Source organism: Gallinula chloropus, assembly GCF_964237585.1.
Source record: "Gallinula chloropus genome assembly, chromosome: 3".
NCBI lineage: Eukaryota > Metazoa > Chordata > Aves > Gruiformes > Rallidae > Gallinula > Gallinula chloropus.
Window position 1 is genome coordinate 42,233,785 of NC_140087.1, and position 21,866 is coordinate 42,255,650.

The window sequence follows — 21,866 nt, forward strand, 5'->3', positions numbered from 1 at the left end:
GGCGCTCCGCGCATCGCAGGCGGCAGCGCCTCGCAGGCGGCAGCGGCGGTCCGTCCGTCTCCGCGCCCGCCTCTCCTGACGGGGACCGCTGCCAGCCCGGGGGCTCTCTTGCCGCGGGGGCCGCCGCCGCCTTCCCGCTCCTTCCCCGCCTCTTACCCGGCCGGTGAGCGCCGCCGGCTCGCCCCGCTGTGAAGTCTGGGCGCCCCCCAGCCATCGCTGCTGCTCCCCATGGGGATCCGGGAGTTCCCCAACGGCTCCGCGCGGGGCAAAGCCGCCACCCTGTGAGTACCGCGGCGGGGCCGGGGCGGGCGGGGGTGGCGGGAGGGTCGGGAACACGCCAGCCAACCTCACCTCACCTCTACCTTGCCTTACCTCAGCCGACGGCGCCGCCCGCTCCCGGGGGTCGGTCCGGCCGGCGGAGGGGGGCGAGGAAAGTTTGCGGCGCCGCTGCCGCGGGTGCCGGAGCCGCTCACCTGCCGGCGGAGGCCCCGCTGCCTGCCGCCAACTTCGCCTGGGGCAGGGGGGGAGCCCGGCGGCCCCGGCGGTGGGGGCGGCGGTGCCCCCCTCCCTGACGTCCCTCTCCCGGCCCCCAGCGGCATGCGGCGCTCCCCCGATGTCAGCCCCCGGCGGCTGTCCGACATCAGCCCGCAGCTGCGGCAGCTGAAGTACCTGGTGGTGGACGAGGCCATCAAAGAGGACTTGAAGTGGTCCCGCTCCGTGGAGGACCTCACCAGCGCTTCCGTGGGGCTCACCTCCATCGAGGAGCGGATCCTCCGCATCACCGGCTACTACGGCTACCAGCCCTGGGCCGCTAGCTACAAACGTGAGTCCCCGCACGGCCGGGCGTGGGGCTGCGAGGCGGAGAAGGGGCGGGGGGTGGGGGACGGGGACGGGACGGAACGGAACGGAACGGAACAGAACCCGGACACACGACACAAGCACCGGGGCTTTGCGGCGGTGCAGAGTGGCTGATCGGCGCGGGCGCGGCTGTCCGGCCGCTTTCCCCGTGGGAAGACTCGCCCCCCTGGAAGCGGTCCCGCTCTCCGGGAAGAATTCCGTGCCCGTGTGGCCTCGGCCCCCCGGCAGCGGCGGCCGGCTCGCTGGAGCGCGGGGCCGTGGCGGCGGCGGAGACGTTCCGTTAAGGAAATAGGTTAAATATTTATCTCCAAGTTGCAAACACACTTAGCGGTGCTGGTCGCCTTGTTTGCGAGAGCTGAGTGGGAGCCCGAGGGCGTTCACGCACACGCAGCTTTCTCGAGTAATGCGTTGTTATCAGTGCGTCTTCCCACCGTTTTGGGGGTCTGTCGGCTTGTCCCAGCGCTCGACCTGAGCGTTATGCCTTTTCCTGTGTCAAATGGAACTGCTTTCTTCCGTGCCCCTGCACTTGATAAGGAAAGGCAGGGAATGAAGAGAGCCCGAGCTGTATTCCTCTATGTATCTCATTTACAAAGGAAGAGATACCTTGAGTTGCTGTAATATAGCAACTAGTATGCTTGCCTTTAACACATCCTATTTCCTGTCCATCTTTCAGCACTACAAGGGTGATTGCCATTTATTATTCTAAGAATAATTTACCTACTAACTGAAGTCATAAAGGTATTTCAGTTGTCTTAATGTCATTCATAACATCACGGGGGTTTTATTCTTGTAAAAGCAATTCTGCTGCAACAGAAGTCATTGCTTGGCTAGGAAGGCTGGCTCTGACAAAGCGATGTTTTTATGTTGTGCTTTCCTAAGTGTTAAGTGCAAATGTTCTGAAATGTTTACTCCTGGATTATCTCTTTGGCAGCGTGCTTAAATAATGGAAGAGAATGATACAAAAAAGTGTGATACACAATACCAGTTCAGTTTTTCTGTGATGAACAAGCCACCCTGAATGCCCAATTATAAGATTTTATTGATAAGTATTCTAAGACTTCTTCTGTAAGAGCCTTTTATGTTTCCTGATTGTGATTATGACAGAAATATCTGATATTTGCTACTTTACTCACAAGGAGGGAGCATGGGATTTCTCTAAGAGCAATTCCATTGCCTGGATTGGGACCATTCTGGAGAGTAAAGATTTTTCAGGACATTTTTCAGGATCAGATCATATCCTGATGCCAGAGTGAGTTGGATGTTGGGGCTTCTGTCTGACACAGCGACTAAATAGTCCGGCTGAAGTCGCACTGAGCTGCTATGGCTGAGTCTTCTGAAATAATAGAGGTCATGCCGGCTCCTCAATTATAACCTATTTGTTGAAATTTATAACTGTGTCTGGAAAAGTTAATTGCAAGCCTAAACCTGCTATTCTGGTTATAGTTTCTCTTGTAACTCGTTCTGAATAACAAAATTACATACTTGAGTTGTAATGGTGGGGGCTGAATATACAAAGTGTCAGAGTTTCATAAATATATGTCTAAAAATAATAGGTTATGTGAAGTTGTTGCCAATTTAAAATCCGAGTTGCTAGGAATGTAGAACGCACAGAAGAAAAGACCCATCTCTCTGGTTGGTATAATATGGCAGGGCTGAGGCAGAGCTGTGTTGGTCTGCATTAGCTGAATAACTGATGTAAATTCCACAGATCATAAAAATGGGAAGTAAACTTTGTAACAGCTACCATGAAACATCTGCAGATACTCCTTCAATCTGGGCTTATGCATTTACTTTCAGGATATAGATTTTCCTTGTGGGTTTCCAGGTAGAAGATTTAATTGGCCCAAGAACTATCAACAAACAATTTTTATTAGGCTCAGTTTGTACCCTGATACTTTTTGTCACCTTATTTTGCATGCTCATAGACATGTAGGTGCTGTTGGCACTATGACTAGTTATGGAGCGCGTTAATAATGGACTGGCTTTCTGGAAAAGAAGTCCGTGATCTAGATGCAGATTTGGTCTGTCTCTCAGTGACATTCTTTTCACTGTAATTAAATCACTTATAGGGCCAGATCTGCTTTTTTTTTTTCCCACTGAAGTGTATTCCTCTCATATTTAATTTAGGCTGCTTTTATATATATATAAATATGTATATACACGCACACACACACGCACACAGAGATATGTGTATATCTATGTATGAAATTGTTTGAGACATTCAGAAAGGTTTTGGTAGGGTTTTTTGGTTGCCTGCCTTTTTTTGGTTGGTGTTTTGGTTTTCTTGTTTGGGTTTTGTTGGTTGGTTGGTTGGGTTTTGGTTTGGTTTGTTTTTTAAACAAAAGTCCACGAAGGAAACTATGAAAAAGAATCAGAGGTAGTGTTGCCATGACCCCAAAAACTTCCTTGGAGACTAGTTTTGTTGTGGAAAACTGAGTATTTGAAAGGTACTGGGATACCTCAAGGTTGTGGATCAACTCCAGTATTTCATATACTTATAAATTAGATGGAAAGAGGGGAGGAAGAAGTGAAAAGCTGCTGAAGGCACCAACTGTTAGGCATTGGACAGAACAAGGGGACTCAGCCTTACTTTAGGGAATGCTGATGCAACCAGGTGAATTGCCAGATGTTAGCAAATGCCATTCAGTTATCACAAATAGAAGCCTCGTGTTTCCTGAAAAAGCTAAAATTCCATACAGAGTTTCACATCATGACATGAGCTGGTGAGAAGGAATAGTCTGGGACTTTACACAGCTCAGGGAAGACCTCTGCTGTTTGACTGCTCTTGCAAACCTGATTTTAGGAAGTGGGATAATGTGACATACTTCTGTGTTACGATGTCTTCAGAGAATGTAGTGGTATGGCCTGGGGATGTACCGTGTAATGTTAGTTACTGCCTCTTAAAAGAGATTACTGAAGGCTCCAAGATGAGTAAGGAGAAAAAGTACAGACAATCTACAAAGAATCTCAAGAGTTTTGGCTGTTTGCCTTAAGGAGGTTGAAACAAAAGTATGGAAAGTCCTGGCACGTGTTGCTTAGAGATAGAGGTTTTTTTCTTGTGTCATTAGAGAAAAACAGGTGGACAGTCAATGAAGCTGAAAAGCCATCAATTAAAAACTGATAGAAAAAAGAAATTATTTTTAAGAAACTGCATAATTTATTATTGAGAACAAGAATTTACTGTCTTGTAATTGGTAGCAGTGACAAGATCTGGAATAAGTTGGGAAAATATTGCAGAGAATATTAAACTTCATTATTCAGAATTCAAATTAGCCCATCTTAGGCTGGGAGGGGGCTTCTTTTTGAGACTTCCTTGCACTTCCTGTGTGGCATCTGCCCACCTTCAGAAAGAGGATAGGATCCTGATCTGATCTGGCAGTTCTCATTTTTCTGAAATTCTTACTATTGATTTTCAGGGTAACTAATTCTGTGAATAACTGCTCACCAGTCTAAATCAAATATTCACATTTGTCCCATGGGAACTATCTTGTGGCATCTGATTTGATTTCTCAAATGCAAAAGCAGAGAAGATAAACCTACATAAGATGCAGTCAGAGTGTAGAACTCTGATGCAGCTAGGTCAATAAGAGAGCTCAGTATTTGTGAAATCCTAGTTATCCACAAGAGGTATGTTAATTGACTTTCAAAATTTTTAAATTAACACATAGGGATCAAAGAATTTGCTTGGAAAAAAGCCCACAACACCACAAAGTTTGTAAATCCCAGGGACAGCCTTTTTGTTGTATGGAGATCAAACCATCGTTAGGGCTGTATTTGCCATGCTGTTCTCTTTCATGAAGGTTAAGTAAATTACCACAATTTCTGTGTCTAAAAGCCTGTGACTTCAGTTTAATAACAAAGACAGGTTTGGAGATGAACAGCCATATTTTAAGCTTCTATTTCACACCACAGTCAGCAGGAATTAGGTTTCTAAGTATTTTCAGAAGTATAGTCCCTAGGAACTTTTCCATACTTGAGAAGTTCAGGTGTCACTAAACTCTTGAACTGTCTCACTGATATGTATGAAAGACTTGTCTGTTTTAATTATTGTAGGAATTGGAAGGGTGCTTCTTTTCACCTGACATGGGCATAGCTAGCACCTGTGCCAAACGTTCATTTTTCTCTACTTTAACTAGGTCTTTTTTTTGCAGTGATTCAACATCACAGTCTGTCATTAAGTGATTAGTATTTTAAATACATTCATGTGGGCTTGGGCCACCTATCCCTATTTCACAGTCTTTACCTCTTCCTACAGATCACCTGCTTGTACTTCTTGTTTAAGATTAGGGTCTTTCTTCTAAAGCAGAGGCTTTCAAATACCCTTAGCAAATGCTCCTGAAGATAGACTCGTTATGGACAAACCAAGATTATACAGGTCCCTCCCTCCTTTTAGATGCTCAAGAGATGACCTGGCCTCCCACTTTAATTCACTTCACTTTGTGTGCTTACAGAAGTTACTCCACTTGTAGAAAGCACATTAAGGAAATAGTATGTGCTTTTAACTCCTCTCAGTTCTGTATAGTAGGATTTGACCACAGCCTGTGGTTCATGGCTTGTGAATGAACATTTCTATGAGGCTTTGACCTTGTGAATAGTGATGACTTTTTAAGTGGAATGCTGCTATTCAGGTGAAAGGGAAAGATTGTAGCTGGTAACTGAGCGTCTCTGGCTCTGTTCCTCACTGTTACTTTGAACGCTAGTTTCTATTTTTGATGTTTCTTCATAGCTATTTCAGCAATAACAAAATAAACCACATAGTCTTAATGCCCCCAGAATTTCAATGTAGTACTCATCCAGCATCTAGCACAGTAGGTCTTGACCCGGACGTGGGTTTTAAGTGCTATCACCAGTACAAGAACAAGTAGCGTACTGGAACACATCAGCTTACAAATGTCCTGAACGTTCCTCAGAAAGCACAAATATGCCCGAGTTACCTTGGTAGCCTTTCAAGACAGTATTGTAGTGTTGGTCAAATATGAGCCTTGTATCCTTACAAATATTTGAATATGAGTTACACAGCTAAAGACCAGTGTTTCCAGATGATGCACAATGTTTCTCCTTGTGATCTGCTTTTCATGTGCCATTGAATGCTGCAACTTTCACACTCGCTAATAGCAAATCCAGTGGGGATATGAATCAGGATAAAAATAGTAATGCTGGAAACTTATTCGAATACTGTTTTTCTGTATTTGCATCTGAAGTGAAAATTTAGCTTATTTTTTGAGGTGATACACGGGAATCTCCAGAAGCTCAAAGACAGAAGCTGAAGAGCACTGTTTTCTCCAGGGAAAGCCACTTTCAGGCCAGCTGGAAGCGATTCACCTAAAACAGATTACTTACTTTCCGATACATACATACTGAATGTAAGGCTCTTATGACTAATGGTGTCGTTCACACTGCTGTTCCTGAATCTTGCTTTTCAAGTGAAATCAGTGAATAACCTCTAGATAACTTGCTCCGGGAGAGAAGCTTGGGTAGCCGCCCCAGTGTCAATCTATAGGTCAATGTGCTCCCCCTGCTCCCGGAAGCTTAGAAGACACGTGAAAATATGTGCTTTATCTCCCTTTTTAAGCCAGACTTACAATGTCTGAGGCCCATTTAATTTTTTTTTCCTGAAGTTCTTCATTGTCAATGCAAACACAACTACTTTTTATGCTAGCAAGAAAAGCTAAGAAAACAAGTTCACTGCTACAGGTGAAGAAGAAAGCTGTGGTAATGAATTGCATTTCAGATTTAAAAGCACTGTTGTTCCAAATGTCAGCTGTAGTGGTCTGCTGCAAGCTAAACCTACGGGTGGTTGTGCATGAACCAGGGATATTACTGATTTATATTCACGTGGCGGCTCACACAAAGACTGCTAAAGGCATTTCCCCATACATGTAATACTCGTCGTAACTGAGAAGAACTGTCCCCAGAGCCAGCCTCTCAAAATGTTTCAGAGACCTCATCATAAGCCTGTAGTGAACATCCCAGAGTATTACAGGAGACATTTCTTGTGTGAAGGGAAACCCAATGGTCCCGGTGGGCTTTAACTCTTTAGGTAGTCTTGCAACTGAGAATGAGTGGCCAAAAGGAAGAGTACAGTGTGGCCTCATGAGATGGGGCAGAGTACAGATGATGAATACTGAGCAGTTGCAAAGATACACGTGAAAAAGGGAGATTGAAATACAGCCACCCATTCAGAAGTTTCTTTTTCAAGACAGTTCTAATGGAGAAGGCATATGAGAATTCTTTGACATTTGTCAATTTAAGGAAAGTGGGTTTTGGCCAATGCTAAGCAGAAAACTTGTTCTTGTTACAATATTAACCTTCATTAATCAAAATTTTAAATTTGAAGTTACTTGCTGGCAAACAAAATCACAAATTAAACAGTTCACTATACATTTTGAATTGTTTAGTACATGGTAAATGTTTAGTGAACATTTAGTAACTTGTTTACTAAACAATTTTAATTGTGCAGTGTTAAGTAATCACCACTTTAACTAGGCAGCTGGATAAATATTTTATATTTTGTATCTAGATTTCACAGGGAAGAAACAAAAAATTACCACCTCTTTTTTTCCTTGTTTGTTATTTACACCAATTAATTGGTTGCTTTTGACTCTTTTTTTTTTTTCCAGTGCAGCTTTAATTATATGTCATCAGCAGTATGCCATTTATGGAAGCAGTCCATGGGACAGCAATTAGGGGTGTGCTGGCTTCCAGCATTTGTTTTATAACCTTAAAAGATGCTATAATTGAATGTTGCTATTTCAGTAGAACATACCACTGAAGTCTCCATTGTGAAAACCTACTACTACAGCTAGTTGTATGTCTATCTAAAGTCTGGGCCCATATTAGCAGTTTTAAAGAGCATTTATCTGGTATTTGAGACTCCTTTCACTGGTGAACTGGATTCATTTTTTTTTTTTAATAGAAATGTAGATGTGTTCACTAATCAATGTTTTGAATCCATAATAATGGATTGCTGCTAAACCCACAAACTACTCTGTATTGATATGGAATAATGAGGGAGCAAGCTAGTTTGTTAAAAGAGAATTTGGAAACTACCAGGAATTATCAACAAATGTTTCTTTTTATTTTTTGAGCTATCTTTATAGGAAGCCATGCCTTAATCAGGAGAAATCTCTGTAATAGTTCTGGAGGGTGCTGCAGTCTGTATTTGCAACTTAAATCAATGATTTGCTTAATAAAAGCAATTAATCATGTAAGATAATGGCTTTGCAATCTGGCTACAAAGTCTGTGCTGATCTACTGTAATATCAGATACTGTTGTGTAACTAGTATTGCTGAAACACAATGCCACAAAAGGACAGACTCTTGTTCCGAGATGCTTGTCCCTCTTGAAATTACTTTGTGCATCACCAGTGGTGCTCGTTAGACTAATAGCTAATTTTACCAGATTCTGGCTCATGTCATGGCTGTCTTCAAGGTGAGTTTTTGTGTCCTATTCCCTCTTTAATGTAATGAGGTTTTTGTGTCTCATATTCGTGGTGTAAATCTGAAGCTGCTGATAGTTGCTGCCATTTACTTAAGGTCAAATAAGCCTCAGGATAAAGAGAGGGATTGAAAAGTTGCATAAAGGCAATTTCCCCCTCTTTGGCAAATCACCCTTCTCTGGAGCATCTCAGGGTGTTCTTCTGTCCCTCTTTTTGTTTTGGAAACTGAACCCATAGACTTTCTACTGTTGCTTGTGAATGATGACTATTCTGAGAACAGCCATACAATGACTTTTGTATGGAGAAAAAAATTATCTGCAAATCATGATTCCTACCTAGAGAATAGCTGACCATTGTGCAGTATATCATATAGAACCTTCTTCCCAGAGTGTTTTTGATTCTCTTATTGCCTTCACTCGGCACATGTTGTTTCATTCCTCAGCATATCCATGGAAGAAACAGATGCTGTGATTGCGTGTGAGGCCATAGAGAACTATTTTCTTTATGAACCACTCCACGAAACACATGATAGATAGGAGGGATGCAGTGGTGGTATTCCCTGATTTTGTTTTATTTAAACTTTGGCAAGCTTGTGCTGCACTTGGCTAGGTCCCTTTATAAAAAAATATCATGTAAGTGGCTTCAGACACCTCCATGCTCTCTTGAACTTGAGGGTCTTACCAAATCTGCCTTATTTTGCTTCCTGTCATTTTGTTTCCTTGTGTATATGTGGCCAATGTTAAGAATCAGGCTTTTTCTGAGAGCTGGAAAGCTATTCCAGGAGTGTAGGAATTTAAGTGGCCTGACATTTTGAAAAGTAAAGATGTTCTCAAGTAATCAGCAGGAAGTATTACCTCAGCAAGCCAGTCTTATGAGGCAATGGAATTTGGATCTTTGAGTCCTCTAAGACAAGGGAATGTAACTGGCTGTTAGCAAAACAGTTGAATACTTCCTAAGAAAGTCTTGATCTTGCATTTAAATATTCTTTTTGCTGGTCCAATAGATTGTGAAAAGGGGCCTTAACATCTAAGGAAGCAAACAGATTTTCAGTTTTGAACTGTAGTGCAAAGTCCTACCAGCCCCACTGCAATATAAATAATGACTAGTACAGCTGATCCAACAGTGACAACCCAAAGGGTTTTATCTTTTTTCCTTGACTTTGATTTTAGAAATATCAGAGGTACAATGCTTTTCCTCATGATCTCTTCTTCGACCAGCTAAGGTACCAGAGCAGCACGAAAGTTGATCTTGTCTGTTTTCCATGTATGCTAGAGCATGCCAAGCCATTTCACTCATACAGTCAGTGGCAGCTATTCTGTTTGTGAGCCTTGTGGCAGTCTGGGGGCTCTACCTCATCTGAGGTACCTTGCTTTGGCTTTGCCAAATCTGTGCAGCCGTGTGAAGAAACAGGAGGTGGGAAGTGAACCAAAGATCTGCCCTGTCAGAAGTGTTGTGCTTGTGTGAAGATGACGATGCATAAGGTAATGACATGTCCTGAAAGCCTGGAGCAGGCTCTCCTTTTTCAAACAGTAACTTGTACCCAGACAATGCAGTTTATCAGGTGTTCAGTAGGAATTAGTTGCTTTCAAATTTTTGCTATAGCTGAACTTCTCAAGTGCCAGGATTAAGATTCAATGTTTGCACCATGTAACAGGAAATACATCTTTGTGGCTTTATGGGTCTGTTGGCTCTCCTGCTTACTTTATGCAATGCTATCTGAAAACTGAGTGATATTGTAAAATATACCTAGTATTTGGGCAAACTAACATTATAATAGCCTGATGGTAATCACGCTTATTTTCTCATCTTATCTAGGTACTAGCTACTGCTTATGGTTTTGGATACCTCTTTCCATGGAACTGCAATTCTAATTCTATAATTCTGTGTTACTAATAATGTAATTAGTAACACAAGTTCCTTGTGCTTCTGCTGAATTTTTTTTTTTTGCAGTATAGCATTTAGTTTTACAGTGTCCTGCTAGTCTGGTAACTTTTCAGTTGTGGACTTCTTTTCAGAATCAATTCATTGATAATGTAAATAAAATGTTTGTCTTGTTTCTTCAGAGGCTATTTAAAGAGAAGAAATTACAAAATAATGTAAAAATAGAAAAAGGCAGGCAGGAAACAAACCCCTAAAAATCTGTAGAGCCATAGAAAATGTCTGTAGTGAAAGCTAGGAGTCTGGATCAGTTCCAATTTCAGGAGTGGGAAAAAAGGTCAGAAAAAGCTTATTTTTCTACAGATTTGGCTTCCTGAGACTTCTGCATTGTGTATTGTGACTAGGAGCCTTTGTTGTTGAGGATTTACGTTTCAACTATTTCTATATATGTTACAAGTGTATCCCTTGGGCCTAAATTTGGGAGCTTAGGTTTCATGCAAGCCAGAGATTATGTCCAGACAAGGTGAATTATGGTGCATTCAGGAGTTGTAAACTGTCTTTATAGTCATGGAAATGGCAGGTGGGTCTTGACATTAAAACAAATATAACCCCATATTTATTTAGCATCGTAGGTACACCGTGGTACTCCTCTATCCAAGCATGTGAGCTCTCTCCCTGTATTTGCAATAAAGCCCTTTTTCAAAATCTCTTTTTCAGTCTGCAAAAATATACAAGTTGGAATCAAAATGAGATTAACACGGAGGAACAGAGCTACTCTATGCATGACTTCAGAGATTTTAGGAGGCTATCTCATCCGTTGGATAGTTTCTCAAGCTTGCCAGGTTATCTTGGGAGGAATGTGTGAAGAGTGTACAAAGACATCTCAAATCACTGCATTCCCACAGTTGGCTTGTAAGACTATGAAGATCCTCTTAAGAGGGTGCAGGGTAGAATTTAACCTCATGAACTGCTCATAAAATGACTTCCCAGTCTTTAAGAAGTATTATTTAATAAACAACTTCCTTATTTGCCTTTATATATACAGATATATATATATCTCACAGACAGAGAGAAAATCCAGTATCCTTTGCTGTTTCAAACTTTACCCCTTAGTAATATGTAGTTCAATATCAGTAGGAAATTCTTTGTCTTATGCAGATACCAAAGTCAATAGATAGGGCTCTGTGAGAAATAGTTTCCTGTTTTATAATATTTCTCCAAATGGAAACAACAATTAACAGTAAATCATAGAAGAATCAATGAGTGTATTCTTTATAAAGAAACACATGGAAAAAAACAGGTCTTAAATCTTGTACTGAGTGCAATATTTTGGACCTCCTGTTCCTAGTATCTGCATAGTAGAAGCTGAATCTCACTGGAAATCTTTCTGGTAAATAATATTAGGCATTCTGTGTTTATTCCTAAAAACTCAGAAAATGAAAAGATTTTTACACGACATCTTTATAGGAATCTTTGCTATTAATATTACTTTAAAATTACACTTTTGTACCAGACGGTGTTTTCTTTCTGCATGTCAAATTCTTTTACATCCTACAATAACACTTCTTTAAAGCACAATATCTCTTGTCTTCATAATAAAAATACAGTGGAAGTGGGAATGATATCAGAGTCTCCAGAGTGTAAACCTAGACTCTCTTACAACTCCCTAGGTACGTTTTGTCTCTTGATGAAATTGTTGCACAAAGGAAACTGGAAAATATGCCTCCAGAAGAGCACTTCTGGCTCAGATCTATTATTCAGCTCTGCACTCATACTAATATTGCAAATATGAGAGAATTAGAAAAGCTGCTGGGATGAATCCCTGTCTCAAATCAAGTCCAGGGCACTTTTGTCAGTAACTTAAGTCAAACCAGGTTTTATCCACCAGGCTTAAGTCTTTGAGATGCCTTTTAAGCAGGCTTCCTACCTTTATGTGCTGAACATCTGTTCCTAAGGCAACTGCATCCAATTACACCTACCCATACATGGTCTTTATTATATGTTCCTGAGCCTACTGAGGAGCTTTATTTAAATAATAGAATAATTATTTCTTTTAATAGATGTGCAGTTTTCATTTTCTTTCATCTTGCACTTGGTATTTAACTAGTACTTAATAGCTTGTCCCAACATCAGAAAGCATCTACAGCAATTGAGTAAAGACCACTCTTTCTTTCCATTGTCTAGACAGCTGACTACCCAGATAACTACCCTATTGTAGCTATCTGTTGATGCGAAAATGTGTAGTAAACTCACTGCCAGCTAAGAGCATTCCAGTCGTACCTACCTGTCAATGTAAATGTCTAGTGAATTCCTTTGTTTTCTTTCCCTTGCTTCCACGAAGATTTGAGAGGAGGTATTTCCTATTCTCCAATTATTTGTAAGAAAATGATCCTTCTTATTTATGCTAGGTGAGGACAGCATGAAAGCAACGAATCTGCCTATCTGTTTTATCTCTTCCTATTTTGTACCACTCTAATGTTAAATGTTCAGAAAATTTGGATCTTGAAAACCTTACATTTTTGAGGAGAGGATTGTAGATCCTTAGCCCATGTTACATGCCCAACAGTAGGAGTTGCACCTGAGGAATAAGGGAGATCCAGATCAATAGAATCCCATATTAATTAATAGATTGGACATTAAATGCTCCAGCTGAAGTACAGTGCGTTAAAGAATAATTAGAAGGTTCAAAAGCATCAACACAGTGCCCAAAGGCTTCTTTCACTTGAAGTGTATATCTGTCAGCCAGGACAAGATTACACCAGTTGCACTGTAAACAGCTTTATGTAACAGCAGCTAATTTTAATAGAAGAAAATTAATTATATATATCTGAGCTCAGTTTTGAAGTTGGAGAATTTCTGTGACAACCACCTGGTCTTTCTTGCTCTTTTGTTACTGTTGATTTACTTCTAATAGGTACAATTATTCTATCATTTTATAAGGAAGATTTCATTAGACTTTTTATGAGTTAAAATTAGAGCATTTCTCAAACATATTCTACTTCAAATAATATTTCTCCAATAATTTTGCCCTTACAAGCTTTCCGGGACAAACTAATCAAGTGACATTTAAGCCTTCTAGTAGGCGTTACAAGGTAATGTCCCATGCTTGACAGTGAGGCATTTAAACAATGCATTCAATAGCATGCTTCAACTTTTAGTCAGCCCTGAAGTGGTCAGGCACTTGGACTACATGATCAATGTAGGTCCCTTCTAACCAGAATTATTCTATTCTACTCTTTATCTCTCTCATCATTTTTATTATGTTAATATTACACCGTTAAAATATTAAGGACTTTATCCAGTAACCAACATAATAGCTGAAAATACCCATGGATGTTAAGTACATGCATCTGCTTTATATTTGAAAGACTGGCTATCAGTGTTTTAAATTAAGTTAAATACCAAGGGAGCTATATTTCCTCAGAGTTACTGAGTTCCAAGGCAATGTCTCTGGGCATTTGATACACAAGATTCAAGCCTGCAAAATTGTATATGAGTAACAAGCCATGTAGCAGCTGACTAAAATGATTTGTTTGTATATATATTAACTTTTAGGATGTTAATTATTTGTATTGCCCCAAATAGCTGGTTTCTACCAACAGTTAATGTAAAATTTTGTTGAAAATGCAAATTTAATATTCTTCACAACGTTAAATCAACTTTTTGTTTGTTACATCACTAATTATAGTGATCTGGAAGATTTTATCGTTGGTATTATATGAAAGTTTCAAGTCAATTTCTGTGTGAATAAATGAAATAACATTTCTGTGCAAACAGAAATAATTTCATTCAGTGGCAAAATACTTCAGTTCCCTTAATCATTTTATTGTTTTCAACATAATCATTGATCTGTATTTTATTTTTTTTCCACAATCTGATCTTGCCATTTTTCCAGAATGTAATATAAACCAAAGTAATTCATGTGTGCTGAGGACTGTAAGTTCAACACAATGGTCTCTCTATAAGGAAAAATTATTTTGACAGGGTTTATTTGCAGCTTATTTAGTGCAAATTAAAACCTGCATAAATTAGTATTTTGATGGATGTTTGACTTATTTAAGAAAAATATATTTCTCCTGGTAATATTTGAGTGAGCAATTAAACATAGCACCATGATGAGAAATTGAGTCTTTGATACCTTGTTTGCAAGAAACACCATTTCCTTAAACATAAAACCCTCTTCAAAGCAATTGCATGTTCATTTTATTTAAATTGGTTCTCTGTTGATTTCAGTGGAGTAAAGTACTACTTAAGCACAGAGGCTTGTAGAATCCTGCTGAAAAATGTAGCCTGAAAAAGGCAATTTTCAGTTGTAGAGTTTGAGGAAACATCATTGCATTTTCAAATATCTAGCTAAAACAATCATGCAGATGTCCTGCATCCCAAATGCAACATATGATAAGAAACTGTAGTTTTTTCAGTGATCAAATTTATCTCTGAGTCAGGTTTTCTGAAAAGGGGAACGAAATTGTCTTCAAGTCTTATGTAGACTTGTAGACTGTAAGAAACTTATAGTGTCTTATAGAATACAAGTCTTCAAGTTCTACAGAATCCTCACCTAAGGGACTTTAATCTTTATGGAGCCACTATTAACCACACTTTATTTGTAAGTGATTATCTGGGATTTCAGGAATTGGAATGAGAATAGAAGGAGAGAATTTTATCTTAGCTACTGGGAGATGAGTTATGTGAAGCTGCACTCTCGCTTTCTGATCTCCAACCACTACCCTTTTTATCCACTTTGCATGGGAAGTGAAGAGCAAGGGAGGGTTCGGTAGTGAAAATGAGGCAAAAGTTTGGCAAGGAGAGAAAACTGCTGAAGGCAAGTATAGGAAGGGTACCAGTTTTTATTCTTAGATCAAGTACACAGTTTATTAGTGTTTCAGAAACCAAATTCCAGCCAGCAGCAGCCTGGAAAGCTAGAAATAGTTAAACTTCAATTACCTAGACTAATTTTGAAGTTCTGCATGGTCAGGCAGAAGACTGACATCCACAAAAGTTTTGGTGAGTCTAAGTGCAGTTGTCTTCGGTGATAGATGCTCAAATGTAAAGGTCTGTGCCTTAGATTTGTCCTGCTGCCTTGGTCTTTATTTTCTTGTTTGTGAAGCTTCTCTAAGATGTAGCATGGGATCTGTGACTACCTAAAGGTTTTTTGTCTCTGAGAGGGACTTTGCTTCCTGGTTTGCACCATATTTGATCCTGAGCTTGTTGGTTATTTTTTCACTGCAGGCCTTCAACAACTTTTCTGTTATATGTAACCCACTAACCATTTCACCTTTCTTCTCTCTGAACAGCTGATGAGGTTTTTTTTCCTCATCTATTTAGGGTTCTTATCTGTCACTGTTAGGTCTCTCTCTTTCTTCTGACAGCCAGCCACCTCACTAACTGCAGTACTAGTGATGAATAGATAAGGATCAGACCTAAAAGGCAAAGGTACCCAGAAAGAGTAACAACACCCTGGGCATCAGTAAGCTAAAAAGAAAAACTGCTCACAAAAATGTACTGCATTTTCTATAGGAAGCCCAGAGAGGCCAGGTGGCTGGTGTCAGAAAGACAATTCTCAAAGCACCTTGAGGAAATTAGGATCAGAGAGGCTGGGAAATCATGAGTTATACCTATAAATGTTAGCATTTAAAAGGATTCAGGATTGGTTTGTAAATGACAAAAGGGGTTCTAAAGAGGGGGCTCAAAACTGCACAAAGCCAGATTTGGTTTTATGCTTTACATTAGGATTTGTGCAACTTTTGGGCACCAATACAAATATTATGAGTATAAAGGAGCATCTATACTGCAGAGGAGTGTATTTCCTAATTCATTTGTGTGCAGTCAGTCATCTCTAAAAATGAAATGTTAGTAAATTACTTTGAAGCCCTCTGCCTCTTTTAAGCCAGCCTTTTCTGAAGAGCCTGGGTGAGCTGTTTGCCCTCCCCTCCGCTCCTGCAGGTGAAATGAGAAATGTCAGTTCACAAAGCAAATGCAACGTAACTCACCTGAATTCTGGTTTTGATAGTTACGATGTGCTGGAGTATTCATATGCATGTATGTTTTGGCAGTAACAGAATGACAGGGATAAAATATGGAGGTATAAGGAAAACATTCTGAATCAACTTAGTAAATAAAAAATACAGAGCAAAATAAAACATGAAGTGGAAAGATTGTTATGGAAGTGGAAGAGCATGTGGGTGAGAATGCCATATGGAACATCGGATTGCAGGCAGCCAAATTCGCATCTGATGTGAGTTCTGTGAAAACTTGTACAGAAATAAATACTTTGAGAAAGACATTGAAGAACAGCAAAGGCATCAAAGAGGTCATGAAAGTTTCAAACAGGTCTGAAGAGCTAGAACTGGGAAGAAAACTAGGCTTCTTTTGAAAAATCGAAGAAGCATTAGGGTTTATGGTCTCTTTATACATTTCTCATATTCTTATTTAAACACATTATGAGCTGAAAGCTTAATATGTGAACTGACTGTACCTCCAATGTGTTTTGCTAACAGGTGAGTGCTAGCTGGGCTATGCTGCAATTATTTCATTGTTTTGTTTTGTATGTAGGCAGAGAGGACAAAGAAAGCAACTTTGTCCAAAATAACCAAACCGAAAAACCAGACCCTCTAGTATCAGTCAGAAGTTACCTTTACCTATGGCCATATAAATGGTAAAGAAGAACGCCCAATTAAAATTTCCTTTTCTCTATATTGTGTCTTAAGTATCTATAACAAACAAAACCAGTGGCTGTATCTTGGTTATGCTTTTTGCTCGTCTCATAGGCTTTATATTGTTGAGTGTTTCCCTGACTTGGAGATTCTTTGGTCAGCAGACTCAGCTCTTCCTGGTAAGGGACATAGAAAAGACTGTTCTTCCAGGGAAAGGGGGTTTTGAGTGCAGGAAAATGAGATGCAGTTGGATGACCTTAGTACAAACCAGAAGTCCCTATGTGTTATTTTCTACTGACATTGTTAAACTAGTCCAGTTCTGAATCAGTCCAGGATCACAGGAATGGAGAGGATGGAGTAGCATATCAATGTACTCTGTGCCATCTTTGGGTGCTCTATGTACTGGAAATTTGACAGAGAAAAGTACCCTTTCCCCATCCCTTTCCAGATAAGCTGTTCTTGATAAGGTAACGCTGGAATCCAGAGTCCTCTCTCCTTCCTTTGCACAGTGGCTGAGCCTCTACGGGTGCAAAATCATACTTTTCCAAACCAAGACCGTAACCCTCATGTTCCAGTGCTCTGTACTTTTTCATTGTTTTAAATACAAACACATCGATTCAAACATGTGCAACCCAAATGTGTGTGTGTGTCCAGCTTTCATCAATGCTGTTGGGATTTAATGGTGTTACCTTGGTGAAAGCTGTCCCCGCTGAAGGGAAATGGTTAAGTTTTCTCCTAATGAGTACCCTGAGAGAACATTATGTCATGCTCTTCGCTGACATATTTGGATGGCTTCATTACATCAACTGATTGTTCTTACAGCTCATTTCCCCTCCTCCCTCTCTAATCATTTAATTCATTCACTTGTATAAAGCCCATTAGTTTTGCACTGAATTTATTGTCTATATCACAGCTACGGGTTTGTTCATCCAAAGCACTTTACAGAAGTCTTATTTTAGCCTTTTCTACAGTTGCAGCAATGAATGTTGTAGTTTGACAACCAGTTATTTCAAACTGTATAGAGCACTTCTCAAGTGGTGTTTATAGAGAAATGCAAAAATGAGTAAGGTAGTATGATAGAAAAGTCTATGCACTATGCTTTTTACCTGGGCAGAAGAAATAAGGTAAACCTGTCTAGGGAAAATATAGAGGGAAGGCATCGGAAAGAAATGTGTGTTATTTTCCTGTGACTAAACCGTAGTGTGTTTTAGCTGCTGTGCTGAGAAGTCTGTAGCACCCACAAGGTATTTAAAATGGCAGAAAAATCTCTTCCTGGAGTACTGGGTAAAATTCAGAAGCAGATTCTTTTTTTTTTAAAAAAAAAAAAAAAAATCAGGAGTTGGTACGTGCATTGAAAAATAATTTCAAAATACCAGAGAAGTTTTTGTGGTGTTCGTGATGCATAATGTTGAGCAGGTGACGGATAGATTCAGTATAGTTTGAAATAATGTGGCAATATATTCATAATGGGAAAGTTTGAATTTTAAATTGACTTCTTATTCAGTAAAATAACCCTGGGATCCAGAGATGTCACTTCAACCAGTACATTTCCCAAACCCCAGATCAGATGTGCTTATTCTGAGCTGATACTCCTCCAAATCTGGACTTTCTAACACCAAGACAGAGCCCCTTACCGCTTCAGGACTCCTTGTGGATAGAAACATAGGAATTGCCATAATTGGTATGTCGTGGTCCATCTAATTTTTTTGGCCTTCAAGAGGAAACAAGGTTAGAATCATAGAATCACAGAATATCCTGAGTTGGAAGGGACCCATAAGGATCATCAAGTCCAACTCCTGGCTCCACACAAGGCCAGACAAGTCAGAGCATGGGACTGAGCGCATCGTCCAGATGCTTCTTGAACTTAGTCAAGCTCAGTGCTGTGATCACTTCCCTGGGGATCCTGTTCCAGTGCTTGGCCACCCTCTCAGTAAATCCCCCTGTGGCAGCTTCATGCCATTCCCTTGGGTTAGGTGACTCTAAGAAGGTGTTATGAGAGAACTCTCCAGAAAAGTTGTGTTTGGGGTTTTTTTTTCTAATCCCTAAGAGTTAGCTGGTAAAAATAGGAGTTAACATATTTAAATTCTGTTTTGAGTGTTTTGGCAGCTGGTGTCTTATAGGTTTAGATATAGTCTTAAAATAATCTAACAGCTTGGCTATGTGTATTTAAACTGCAAGATAAAAAATACTGTGCAACTTAAGATAAATGATATGGAATAATTCACACTGGCCGTGCAAATAACAGTGGATGTAGATAGCTGAGGTTGTCATTGATTTACTTTGCAATTCTCGAATGAAGTTAGAACAGCATTAAATGGTGAAAGCAAGTTGATCATGAAATGTTTTCCTAAGCAGTGAGCAAAGTTTAGCTACCAAAGTAACAGTGAATAAATATCAGATCATGGTATCATCCCCCCTTAGGTCTTATACCTTAGGAAAAAACCTCATCTGAAACAGGAACACAAACGGGTCATCCTGGTAAAGTAGTTGAAAATATAAAAAGAGACTATACTGATATCTAGACATCCCATATAGTTTTGATGAAGAAGGTAATTTTTAATTCTCAAAAGAATCAATACAAGATAGATTTATTTTGGTTTTATCTATGTCTCAAATGAAATAGAAATGCATATGAGGTTGTATTATTTTGTGACACTGGGAGGCCTGTACAAAAATACATAGTCCAAACACACAAAAATTAATTATACTCATCCCTGTTAAGCAAAAAAACAAACCAGTCATGTACTTAAACTGCCAAAAAGTTCAGTTAGGTCTTTGAATGTAAAATCTAAGTGAAAAATTACTAACTCTTTCACAGTATCATCCTTTTACAAGTTTGATTTGATATCTTTAATGGACTTCAGATTTTCAATTATCTGTAAGTGTGCTTGAGCTCTGTTACCTTATAGGATTGTTCCTAACAATCCTGACACACCATGTTTTAGGGGTTTGAAAAAGTAAAATGTGGCAGCTACTTAAAAACAAAGTTCTTGTGTTTGATGATGAGGTCAAAAGTGAACTGTCTCAGTTTTACTGGTAAGGACTCAATAAATTGTTCAGGCAGATTTAACAAATTAGATTTACCACACAGTCTAGCAACTGAACAAGAAAATAAATAAGAATGAACTTCTGACAGACTATTAATCAAGACTGACATGGAATCATATGCACATGTTGATACTTGGTGGAATAAAAGTATCAGTAGAAAATGACACATAAATAGCAAGTGTGGCAGTAAAGCAACAACACTTGCTTTTATAATGCCTGTAATATTTTAGTTGTTAAATTCTGTGCTGAAGTATTTAATTCTGATAAAATTATAATTACTTTTTTAAAAAGGCAAGATCAAAAACAATTAAGAAGGAAATATAAAGAAAATATAACTATTATTGTTAACTGGAAAGACTTTATTCCCCCAAACATCAAAGAAGCTGCAAGGCCTACTTGATGATGTCCTTCTTTTGAATGACCCATGCTGTGCTAATCTCCTCCTTTGCGAGGAGTCTGTAACACCCAGTTGTGAGCAGTAAAGTGGGTTTTGGCTGGTGCCGTGACACATTCCCAGCTACACCTTCCAATCCCAGGATTTAACTCTGTGCATTGGCCAGTTCTTTTGTCTTGGGGGAAAAAATTCTTTGGGATAGTGCAAGGAAAATTAAAGTGTGATTTAGACAGGTAGATAGTTTCATTCCATTATTAATTCTATTGACATAACAATTCATTAAAAAAAAAGTAAAAGCCACTGAATATGTCATAGTAAAATGAAAAAAAGAAAAAAAAATTCAGATTCTAACAACCTACTGAAGACAGGCCATAAACTACAAGGAATATTACTGGATCAAATGGGTATTTGGAATGTGTTGTAAAGATTTCTTAAAGCAGATTAATTGAAGGAGTCTAGATAAAAGTCTTTACCTCAATAAATTTCCCACTACAGGAAGAGTTGAAGAGTTGTGTGATGAAAGGACAAGAAGGATGTAATTACTATAGCATTCATGTAGTCCTCTAGCATATCTCTTACTCAGGGTTTTATTAAGGCAACCTATAGAATTGCATTGATTTTAAATGTATTTGTGGATTCCTGAATTTTCTTTTAGAATGGAAGGATATAGCTTAAAGTCTTGTTATTGTTAGGTTTTTAAATGTATTTGCTGTGTGTTATACATAAACCCTTTTGTCCATGCTAGGTTTTTTTCACAGTCTAGAAACACCTCTTCAAAATTTCTCCTCCATGCTATATGGAAAAAAAGAAACTATAACCTGATAACAGGGACGGGTTCTGAGTATTGCTCCCAGTTTGGCCATGAGTTGGGTATATTCTGTTATTTTTGCCACTGCGCTTTCTCCCCACCCTTGTTCTGCCTGTCCTCTTCCTATACTCTCCTTTTATCACATCAGGGGAAAGTGCTCCACATAATAATGGCTTTGCAGTATGTAGTACTGATGTTTCCACTTTAGCTGGATTCTGAGCATTACCTCAATATGAATATTAGTAACTTGTGCCCATTGATTGTACTGCTGGGGTTAGTGTGGTTCGCATCTGACATGGGGAGGCTGGACACCTGCAAACCAGTCAAGTGGCGTGTGTTCTGACATGTCTGGGAAGGAGGGACTGTGTGTGGTTTAATATTTGATGGACATTAGCTAGCAGAGTCAGACAAAGCATTTGGATTCTCCCGATTTTGCTGGAAAAAAGACATCTGTAGTAGTTACGTAAATGTTTCTTTTTTCTTTAACAGAAAAAGATACTTGAGAGAACTTTCCTGTTTATAACATCTATAAATATGAGATGGGGTGTTTGGATTTGCTGTAGAAGTTTGTAAGATAATGACTAGCAGCAGAATGGTGTTCTCTCTTTATCTGTGTGCTGTGGAGTAGTTTTGGACTCTGACGTGCCAGGTTGGGGTGAGAGGTGATGCTTGCTGTGACATGAGTGATCTCAAATCAGGGCGAAGCCTGCATCTTTTACTTGTGTGCTGCTCTGCAGCTTGGATCTTTTGCACGTTTTTTTTCTCTCTTGTTTCTCTGATTCCAAGGT

The 21,866-nt window shown here is 39.6% G+C and overlaps 1 protein-coding gene across 1 annotated transcript in view; it reads left to right on the forward strand.

Annotated features, from left to right (window-relative positions):
* Positions 1-228: 228 nt before the first annotated feature.
* Positions 229-21,866, forward strand: part of SLC35F3 (solute carrier family 35 member F3) — a gene marked incomplete at both ends in the record, with an annotated part of 174,873 nt that continues 153,235 nt past the window's right edge. Inside the window, 2 exons of the mRNA XM_084261681.1 lie at positions 229-281; positions 594-823. Of these exons, the coding sequence (XP_084117807.1) occupies positions 229-281; positions 594-823 (283 nt within the window). The remainder of the gene's footprint in view (positions 282-593; positions 824-21,866) is intronic.